This window comes from Excalfactoria chinensis (assembly GCF_039878825.1).
Source record: "Excalfactoria chinensis isolate bCotChi1 chromosome Z unlocalized genomic scaffold, bCotChi1.hap2 SUPER_Z_unloc_10, whole genome shotgun sequence".
In the NCBI taxonomy this organism is placed as follows: domain Eukaryota; kingdom Metazoa; phylum Chordata; class Aves; order Galliformes; family Phasianidae; genus Excalfactoria; species Excalfactoria chinensis.
In genome coordinates this window covers 275,515-286,757 of record NW_027315571.1, presented here as the reverse complement: position 1 = coordinate 286,757, position 11,243 = coordinate 275,515, and the positions used below count along the sequence as shown (strand labels likewise).

Genomic DNA, 11,243 nt, shown 5'->3' with positions numbered 1-11,243 from the left:
AATTTGGTAACCAAATGATTATGGTGCTGTGGTTTAACCCAACCAGTGGCTCAGCAACACACAGTCATTCACTCAAACTCTGACTTCCCAGCGGGATGGGGGAGTGAAATGGGAAAAAAGAAGTAGAGCTCATGGGTTGAGATAAAACTATTAATTTCAACAGAGAAAAGGAAAAGGATAATAATTATGATGATTATGATGATAGATAGATAGATAGATGATAGATAGATAGATAGATAGATAGATAGATAGATAGATAGATAGATAGATAGATAGATAGATAGATAAACAGATGGATAGAGCTCTTGATCTTTGCCATGAGGCCCAAGCCCATGGCTGGCCTATTACCAGGGAACAAAGCTACACTTGCATTTCTGCTTGTGACCATTGCCATGCCTGTCTGGATAAACATCCTTTACAGGACCCCTCTCCCATGAAGGGAAGGAAAGTTAGCAGATTGACTACATTGGGCCATTCCAGAAATCTGAAAGCAAACAGTACACATTAGTAGGGATGGAAGAAGCCTCCAACCTACTACCAGCTGAATCTGCTCAACAAGAGAAAAACTGTAAAGGCCCAAAATAAATCATATAGCATTCTTTCAAAACCTAATTCCATCCAATCAGACAATGGCTCACATTTCACATTTTAGGAGTACCACAAGAGTGGGCCAGAGAGGAAGGCATTTGTTGCATCTTTCACACTCCATACTACCCTCAAGCTAATGGCATTGTGGAATGACCCAATGGCCTCCTTCAGAAATCTCTGAAACTGAGAAAATCCAATTGGCCCACCCATGTCACTGATGTGGTCAAAAGAATCAGTGATCACTGGGGAATTAATGGTTGTCTCCAATTTAATGCCTTCTGTTCCAAGACCCCATTACTCTTGTCCGTTATTCTCAATCCAGATGCATATGAGCTGGAGAAACCCTCTTATCTCTCTGGTCAGCCTGAATTGATCAACTGACCTAATGTGGGGCCTGTTCCTCTAACTTTAACGAAAATCCTTAATAAATATACTTGGAAGGCTAAAGATGCTGAGAAAAAGAATATAAAATCAGCACTTGCTGGATTGAGCTCTCATTTTAACCACACAGATGAAGCCCAAAGAGAATAAGTCAGTGTCTACTTTTATTTTACAGAAGACCTCTGTGGGACCCCGAATGAATGCAGAAAGGCGGACAGTTGATTTTAATCATTTATATTTTGGTAATTATCTTTGTAATATTCAAAAGTTTGGGCTGCATTTGTAGAGCAAAATGTCAGTTTTGTTTTGGTGTAACATATGTGTCACAACATGTGTGCCCCGGTGGCGCAGCGGTAGAATTCCCGTCTGCAACACCAGGGGGCCCGGGTTCGAATCCCCCCTGTGGAGCAGGGGGTAGAAGTGCCGCTCTGCTACACAGAGGGCTCGAATCCCGGGAGTTGGACTCGATGATCTCTAAGGTCCCTTCCAACTCGCACAATACTATGATACTATGATATGATACAACCCCTGGAACTATCAGTTATTCCCTTCAAGAACTTGGGAATGAAAGGATTAATATAAAAAACTCTTTTATCCAGCTGTCTGAGCAAGCAGCAAACATTCACAACCTCAGCAACTACTGGGTCTGTGGAGGACCCATGAGACTTGAAACATGGCCCTGGCTGCTCCTAAATGGCTGGCAAGTAGCTACAGCAGAACTGAATGCAGCACCCACTGGGAAGATAAGAGTACATCCCCATGGCCAAACCAATATCCCACTAGGAAATTTATTGTCTGAATCAAACTCAGCCAGGTCATATGCATGTTGGGACTAGCAATTGCACTTGGGTTTATCATAAAATGAGCTGTGAGAAAGGAAACCACATTGATTATAAACAAGGGTGGTATAATCATTTGGGAACAAGGGAAGGATTTCCTAATTTTTCTTCCTACACAAACAACACTCTGTTCTCTGAAGCTGTTGGTATGTATTACACCTGGAAACTCCACACTGGGGCTTGGAGGTGTGAGTACTGCAGAGAAAAAAGTGATAATGGTAAAGGGTAGAACTATAATGTGGTAGGACATCCTTTTGGATTTCTCAACACCACACACAAACATGCTAAGGAACATGTAAATTAACCTGCTGCAAAATGGAATGGACCTTTTGAAAATGGACCAGTAGCATTAAAGGGACACTGTTGAATTTCTGGCCATTATGCACATAAGTAATTACCAGCAAATTGGGCTGGGATATGCTGTGTGGGAATAACCCACGCAGTGTTCTTTTTGCCCCTGGGAAAAGGTGCTGATGAATTAGGTGTCAAAGTATATAATGATCTCATAGGACTACAGTGGTTCATTGACACCTCCATAACAAGCGGTAATGGCCAACTTAGCAACAAAAGTAAAGACAACTGGCCACTGCAGAACATAATCAAACACTGTGGGCTGGCTACATGCAACCCCAATGAACAGGTGCTTGAGAACCCATTTATAACCTGAACTGCATTACCAGATTACGAGCTGAAATAGCTCATGTCCCTGATCTCCTTGCAGATCAAGCCACACAGACGCAAGCAGCAATATTTCAGCATCACGGGGCTCTCGACTCCCTCCTGGCTGAAGGAGGAGGTGTCTGTGGCAAACTGAACGACTTGAATTGTTGTCTAAAGATAGACAACAGTGGTGATGTTGTTTTGCACATAGCTAAATGTATACGGAAGATAGCCCATGTTACCATCCAAACCTGGAAAAACACAGATTGTGATTCTTTTTTTTCCTGGCTTCCAGGTGGCCCCTGGGTAAAATGTGTAATATTTTTATCTGCTTTGTGCTACTATATCTCTTATGTTCATTCTATGTTTCAATCCATTCATTCAAGGCATTGAATCTTCCATGTATTTTGTAACCTCTTCCACTGTTGGGGAATCCCAACTGATCAGGGCAACATTAGTGATCAGTCCCGAGAAATCTTTTGTAATGATTGCATAGAACATTTGATTTCCCCCTCCCCCTCCTTTGCCCTTCTGCTTACTATTATTATTATTTTTTTATTTTTATTTTTATTTTATTTTATTTTTTTCTTTTCTCACTACCATTGATCACCACTGCACCATTTTAAGCAACCTTTGAGTCATGGGGTGCTTGGATGACATTTGACCTTGCTCGTGTCTCAGTCTCACTTCAGGTATATCAAATCTCCCCTCCTGCTCTGATAAATGGAGTGAGATAAATGTATATAACAGATGATGCACAAGCAATTGCTCACTACCTTTACCAATGCCCCACTTGTCCCTTAGGCAGCAGGAGAGAGAGATGCACTCCTACCCCCTTCCAAACTCCTTCCTTGTGATTCATATGATATGGAACATCCCTTTGGCAAGTTTATGTCAGCTGTCTAATTCTATTCCTTCCCAGCTCCTTGGGATCTTTGCTGTAAATGGCCTTGGCTTCCATTGCTATAACCACCCCCACAGGGGTGGAAGAATCCACAACTTCACTGTGCAACCTGTTCCAGTGTCTCACCACCCTCATGGTAAAGAATTTCTTCCTAGTAGCTGGTCTAAATCTACCCTCTGGATATTAGGAAGAAATTCTTTACAGTGAGATGTAAAATCATTCTTCTTCCAGGTCACTTGATAGAGAGGATTTACAATCAGACTGTAACTCGAATATCTCCAGAAACCCATAGCAACTAAGAAAGCTCGTGTTTCCTTTTTGCTACTTGGTTGAGACATAGCAGGTATTGTATTGATCACATCCATAAGGATCTGATGGCACCCATCTTGCCATTTTCTCTGGATCTCCTGTGCAAATCCATGGAACTTGCTTTGGTTTATAGCAAAATGAATTTTTAGAGGGATTTGAATTTATTCCCTTTCTCAAAACCTTCTGCTGCTGTGTTGCCCACACAGTGATGTTGTCAATGTATTGCAGGTGTTCAGGAGCTTCCCACTGTTCCAGTGCACCCTGGATCAGCCCATGACAAATCACAGTGCTGTGTTTCCACCCCTGGGGCAGTCAATTCCAGGTGTACTGGACACCCCTCCAAATAAAAACAAACTGTGTCCTGCACTCTGCTGCCAGTGGGAGGGAGGAAAATGCACTGGTGATGCCAGGTTTAGAATATCACTTGTCTGCTTTTGACTCCAGTTCCTACTGAATTTCTAGCATGTCTGGCACAGCATTGCTTAGCAGTGGTGTGACTTCAGTCAGGCACTGAAGCCTGCTGTTATCCTCCACTCTCCACTGGGCTTTTGCACTCGTCACATGGGCCTACTGAAGGGTGAGTGAGTTTTGCTGATTACTCCATGGTTTTCCAGTTAGTGAATCAGCTGATGAATAGGAATTAGGGAGTCCTAGGTGGCATGATACTGCTGCTGGTACATCATTGTAGTAGTGGTTGGCTCCTGCTGTCCTTTTACTATTTGCAGTCCCACAACAGAAGGGTCCTGTGAGAGACCAGGCACACCCATCGATATCAATATCCTTTTGAGTCCTTGTAGTACCCTCTCTGGAGATAATCTACACTGAGGATGTACAAAGCCTCGGGGCCGGTCGCAATGCGGTACTTTTGTCACTCAGTTCTGGTTAGGCTCACTTCAGCCTCTTAAATCTTTGGATCCCCATCACTGCAGAAATACAAATGGCTTTTGGCCCTTCATAACTTAATGGCATTAGAGTATATGATTCCATCCCAGCTGAATCTAAGACGTATGGGAAAAGCATTGTCATGACTTCAACTAAGGAGATGGAACAGAAATGAATTTTCTCTCATGAAAGTATTTAGCAGTAGGAAGTGCCAGGACTTTACACCAAGAATATAACCAGTAAGTCACTGTTAGAGAAGCAGGACTAATCATGACTGTTCTAGACTAGAAAATAGTTAAGAGGGCCATCTTAGGAAATCCAGCAGTAATTTTGTGACAGTGTTGTTGATTTCTACAGAAATATATTAGAAATCATCCCTTAAGTATTTAAGCTATGCTCCGTAGGGGTTTACACAGCATTCTGTTATGCAGAATCCTTTATTTCTGTCAGAAAATAGACTGCTTCCAGTAATTAGAAATTGGTCGTGTGCTGGCTTCTACATGGATTCACCTATTTTATTTAAACCTGTTCAAACAATGTCACTCATGAATAGCAGCCAAACACATTAATACTTCAAACTTATTCAACAACTTGTGTACTGCTTTCTTCTTGGTTTGGTGGTGACTCGCCTGGGGATTCAGACTGCATTACTTTGCTGTCTTCAAAAATCATATGATGCTGTTGCTCATACAGAAACTGCTAAGCAAAAATAACCAGCAGGGATGCTTTTAAATATCAGTGTTAGAAGAGCTTCTGCTATAGTGAGATGAAAATAAGCTGTCAAGAGATGCGTGGAAAGTCAAGAGAAAGGACATGGGCTCTTCTGGAAAATGGCCTCCTTGAAATTGTTTGAAAGTTCTGAGAGGCACCAAAGAAAAAAATATATATATGTATATCCTCACTAGCAAGTGATTTCAGCCGAACGCTGCAGGTTTTGTAGTGGTAAAAAGTGGAAAGATAACTACATGTAAAGACAAAGCATGCTGTCAGCCTGTCTGTTCATATCCCCATCCCACACACCCTCTCCAGAGGCAAACTGTTTGCCACCACATGAGACTTTATACCACACACAGACGCAGGGCTCTGGGTGAGGTTTCTGCTTCTGCTGCCCTGCTTTAGTTACCTTGAGACATCCTAGGTTGCCAAAACCCTCATTCACATTTGCAGCACCAGTCAGCAACTGCCAGGCTGGCAGTCCTAGAGCTGGACTTGGCTGCGTGTCCTCCCCGTGCAGCTCGCAGCCAGCGGGAGGTAGAGGTGCCCAGCAGAGCTCCAAACGTGCCACCTGTTCACAGTCAGAAGAAAAGCCACCGGGGAGAGGGATTCCTGGCAGCTGCTTCCCCGTGCCCTACAGACTCATCTCCAAATGTTGCTGGAGAAAGTGTGTGCTCAAACTCAGCACGGGCTCCCGCTTAGAGCCAGGCAGAGTTGGGTAGCATCCCACCGAGTGCTTCTGGCGCACGTGCATTTTTATTTCAATCCGATCAAATGAAAAACCTTTACTTCTCGATTAAGACATCGTTTCCCGTGTTTGCTGGGCAGCAAGCAGAGGCGGGAGCAGACTTGTGAGAAACTTTTACCAATGGGTGGCATATACAAATACTCTCCTTACAGCATCCTCACAGCAGCATCGTCCAACCGAGCAGGAGCCAGAGCGGCCTCCACCCACAGCAGCGGAGCGTGGCCGCACAGCCAAGCGCGGACTTTCCGCACCATAACTCGGACGAGAACGATGCCGCGAGAAGCGCTTCCCCGCGGGGCGCTGCTCCGCACAGACATTCTTCTCCAGCGGTTCCGGAGCGCTCACCCCGCGCCCCGCGTCCGCCGGCTGATGCAGCGACGCGCACTCCGGGCAGCGACGGGGAAAGGAGCGCCTCTTCCGGAGCAGCCGGCAGCCTCTCCCGCTCCGGGAGCGGCGGGGGAGACGCGGCGGGGGTGACGCGGCAGGCGCTCCTCCCCCGGCTCCCTCTCCGGACGCGGAGCGGAGCGAGCGGGGCCGGGGCCGGGAGGCGGTGCGGGAGGGGCGAGGCGCAGGCGCGGCGGGTTGCAGCTGAGCCCCGCACCGCTCCCGGGAGCCGATGGCAGCTGCACAGCGCGGCCGCCCGGCGGAGCGCGGCGCAACGCGGCGCCCCCGGCGGAGCGCGATGCGCGGGCGGGCGGGCGGCGGCGGCGGCGGCGGCTGCGGCAGCTTTGGGAAGCGGAGGGACGCGGCCGGGCGGCTCGCCTGACCTGCGTAACCCCCCCCGCCCCCCGCCCCGCTCCCTCCCCTGGCTGCTCCGGGGTGCCCCGAAGGATGTCCGCCCAGTCCAAGGGGACCGCATCCTCTTCTTCGTCGCCGTCCGAGGGGCCGCCGGCAGCCTCCAAAGCGAAGGTGAAGGAGCAGATTAAGATAATCGTGGAGGATTTGGAATTAGTCCTGGGGGACCTGAAAGACGTGGCCAAGGAACTTAAGGAGGTGAGAAGCGCCGGGAGCGGAGAGCTTCGTGGCCAGCCCCTGGTCTGCCCCCCGGGTCGAGCATCCCCGCCCGTGGGCCGGGTGCCCCGCTTCCATCGGGGTTCTGCCGCCGCCTCCGCTCCTTCCACCACTTCGGCACGGTGGTCCCAGCAACTGGTGGCCGGGCTGCACGCGGGGCCGTGCCCCGAGGCGGGGGGGTGCTGCGTCTGCCTGCGGCGCGCAGCGCTCCGGGACGGGTGGCGCGGATTGAGCCCGGAACCGCCGAGGGGTTCGCTCTGCGGTTCGGCGGCCGGGCAGCTCTCTCGGGGCTCCCCGCCTCTCGCCCCCTCAGGAGCTGGTGAGGGCCGGGGGTCCCGCAGTCCGGACGCGCGTCCCTTCCCGGCTTGGCGCAGCGGCGCGACGGACGGAGCCTGCCTACCTGCCTCTCCAGGCTGCTCCGAGGCCGGGCAGGATTGCCTTTTCTGTCTTCCTATTGCCAGTGGCGGGTGTCACCTCTGTTCCGTTAATCTGCAGGCGGAGCGCGGTGACTGCGGGAGCTGGGAAATGCTGTAGCTGAAGAAAAACTCCTGTTTATTATCTTGATTTTGCAACACAACTGGTCGACAGATGGTTGGATTATGTTCCGAGTTCAAATCCAGGATCTCAGAGCATTGCTTTATAATCCTGGATTTGACATTTTTAAGAGGCTATGTCTTTTGCTATCAAATATTAGTTTTCTATTTTAACAACACTGTCAACAAGTTTTATACAACAGGCTTCGGCTGTCGTAGGCAGTCTGAAATTCACCCAGTGCTTTGTATGAGGTTGATGTGTGCATCAACACACTGCTCATAGCTGCTGGGCATCACACTCACAACTCGAGATTTTAAGAAAACACAATTTCTCTCTTCCTTAAAATGCATCTGTCTGTGCTTCTTTTTCTGTGGTTTGGATGTTTTAAAGTGGAAGCAAACACTGCTTGTAGGACTGCTCTGCAAACGTTCACAGACTGATAGAGCAAACTGTCTCCCGTTGGTGCAGAAACACATTTTTCAGGACCTGAAAAGGATGTCCTGTGAATGTAAATCGTTCTCCGCACAGCATACTCCCAGCTTTCCTCTAGTGAGCAAACAAGATCTCTGTTGGTGGAGGTCATGTGTCGTCATTTACTGTGGCATGTTTTTTCTAAGCAAACGGCTTTACTCTGGCTGACTGTGTTTGTCGAAGGGAATGGGATGTACCTCTGCTTGGTGGGGAAATGGCTTGTGTAGAACTTCTTTTCCTAAACAGAAGTGAAATGTGAAAAGGAAGCTGTAGAAGAACGGTGCTGTAACTCCACCTATGAAGTGTGGTGTGTGCGTTGAAAGGTGATAAGATTGCAAAAGCACATGTTTTGAGAGAAAATACATATATATATACATGTATTTTAAAAGGGTGGTGAACACGAGTTCATAATCACACATGAGTTCCCAAGTAATGTTTTTCTTTAAATACTTTATAAAGATGATATATCTGATACTCTGACAAGTGAGGGTTGATACGCAGTTGCCTGCTTTTTTACAACATTTTAATTGTGTTAAATATGCTTTGCATGGAATTTGTTTTGAAAGGTTGACAGGAGTTTGCCAATATGAGCGCTTCATGTTGTTTGCCTTTTGTAGTAGGGACTAAAATCTGTACAAGGCCCCTTGATTCATCTGCAATGGATACCTTTTAATGTGAAAGTGAGATAACTGATCTTATAAGTTAATCATGCTTTCTCATGGATGGTAGGATGCACAGACAGGTGTTTCATGAAAGCACACAGGACACTGGTCAGTTTTGGTGTATTATGCTCAGAAGTATATCTGTCCTTGTTCAGTGGTTCCTTCTTGTGGGACCATGCCAGGTTTTAACCCTGGGGGTGCAAGTTTGTGCTTTCCCATTTCACTCCAGATTGTGTTTTTCCAAAAATGTTTTGACAACTCTTTATCTTCGTTGTCTGTTTGCTGCCATCAGGCTTTTGTACTCCTTTTTCTGTTGTTCCTATGTTTGTTTGCTTGTTTGTTTCCCTCCGTTGGGTGTATAGCTTTCTGAGAACATTCTGTTTGTATCACTGTTACAATAAAAAAGACTTAGATTCTGCATTAAGGGAAGGTTATGAGGGTTATTTTTTTCCTTGTCTTCTTTTATTTTTTGGCTCAGTTGTGGTAATGTTTACTTGCGATTCTGAAAATTTGTCACTTAGAGAATATTGTTGTTTGTTTTTGTCCGTGTCTACCTCCTTGTTACTCTTAATTACCAATAATTTACTTGTTTCCTACATGGTGTTTATTATGGAAGCTTAGGTATTGAGACAGGCTGGATGTCCTCTCACAGTATCCTTCAGCTTCCCTTTGTAAAGTTTTATATTAAAAATACTATCAAAAATTGTGGTTTCCTTGCTTCTAAGTGGACAGTTTTTTCACGGTTTGGCTTATTAGTCACATTAAATGCTACATGTTCTTACATTTATCTTCCTGTAGTTATGTTAATTTTTTGTGTGTCCATCCTCTGTTCCAAAGCCTCCTCTGATGGCTGCTGTAAAAGCTTTTGTGTTTAAACAGAGGCAAGCAGTGAGAAATTAAGGAGAAAATGGGCTATAAGCCCAGAGCCTGAAGTTTGTACATTTTCTGTAAAAACAGGACAAAATCATGTCTGTTAGAACACGTACTTGCCAGGAGCAATCTTGGAAGCAGAACATCTCCTCCTTCTGCCCTTACCTTTGGTCTGCTTAGGTCCAAGGGGAGCACAGAGCCTGGGATTGAAGAAGGGCTGACTGGGAGGCATGCTGGGTGGCGTGATCCAAGTGCAGACTTCCAGTTCACCTATGGCCTCTGCTCCTCCCTAGGATGCAGCTTAGCAAGAGACTCAGCCACTCGTGTCTTCTTGTTAAAATTCTGTTTACCAACAGCAAGATGTGACTCTGTGCTGGAAGGGATTACTATTCTGAATGGATTTGAGTAGTCATTATTTGATGAATATTCCAAAGAAAAATCAAAGGATTGCCAAAGGATTGAGTAACTCTGAATAGTTCTTTAGTCCAGGCTATTGCAAAATGAAGTTGTGAAACCTTCTCCAGAGTATTGGATAAAAGATCTTTTTTTTCTCTGCAGTAGGTTTAGGAAGATGATTGTTACTAAGTGTTGCTTTGCAAGTAAAATTTATCCATCAACTACCTCTGTTATGAGGGGATGGGCTCTAAGGGAAACTGGTGCACCGTGGTAGTATGAAGTATTTTGAATGCAGAATATATAGTGTAGCCCTAGTTCTCTTGACTGACTTGAGAAGCACTGTGCATAGGAGTGCACTTGTGTACTTGGATGGCAGGGCATGGAGATCCTCATTTTTAAGTCTTTGTTGCTTTCATGTTGTATGATGTTAGACATTTCTGGAGCCTTGTACTTTTTTATTTACATTAATGAACTATTCCCTAAATACTTCAATAAATACTTCTAATTGTAGTAAAAACTCATCATGCAGGGCAAATTTCTGGAAGTTATATGTGAAACATTTGCATAGCTTTTAATTGGCTAAATGTGCTCCAAACTTTTATCAAAGGGAAGCAGCTGTGTAGCTATTGACAGTGTTTAGGATAATCCAAAGTGGAGGTTCAGAAGAAGCAGAAGCCTGAAAAGGCATTGCACACGCATCAGTAAATTTCCAGTCTCTCTTAGGCTACCTCCTCAGCTCTAAATCCTTCCAAAATGTCTTGCTGAAGGAATGAATGAATAATCCTCCCTCGCTTAACTGCTGCTTTTATTTGCCATAAAAGTGTGATATATAAAACTTGGGCATGACTTAACAGTGTTTTCCAAATGATGATGGAACTAACAAATGAAAAACAAAACCAGGAAGAAACACAAAGTTTGTTACGGGGTAGACGACCTGTTTCCATAATCAAGCCAGTCATAATGTTTTTAGGTCTTTGGAGGTACGGGTAATAGCCACCTCCTGCAAGATCTGTGGTACTATATCTCACCTATATTGAGCATATTAGACAAGTGTTTTCCAGTCCTTTCTAGCTTCAGCTGATGATCTAAATGGCAGTAAGGCTGTTCAGGTTCTTGCATGTTCTTTGGGAATCTAGAAAGCTGAAGAGAGCATCTGACAAGAGGATAAGAGCAGAGACAGTCAATGCTATCCCAATATCTCTGATGTGCAGGCAGAAATATAAGCAGCTTTACAAATCTATCTCTGCAGATATCATAGAATCACAGAATGGCCT

The 11,243-nt window shown here is 45.6% G+C and overlaps 1 protein-coding gene across 1 annotated transcript in view; it reads left to right on the top strand.

Annotated features, from left to right (window-relative positions):
* Positions 1-6,727: 6,727 nt before the first annotated feature.
* LOC140264734 (peroxisomal multifunctional enzyme type 2-like) overlaps positions 6,728-11,243 on the top strand; it is a 46,795-nt gene continuing 42,279 nt past the window's right edge. The window contains exon 1 of the mRNA XM_072360651.1: positions 6,728-7,018. Coding sequence (XP_072216752.1) covers positions 6,857-7,018 — 162 coding nt within the window. The 5' untranslated portion in view covers positions 6,728-6,856. The remainder of the gene's footprint in view (positions 7,019-11,243) is intronic.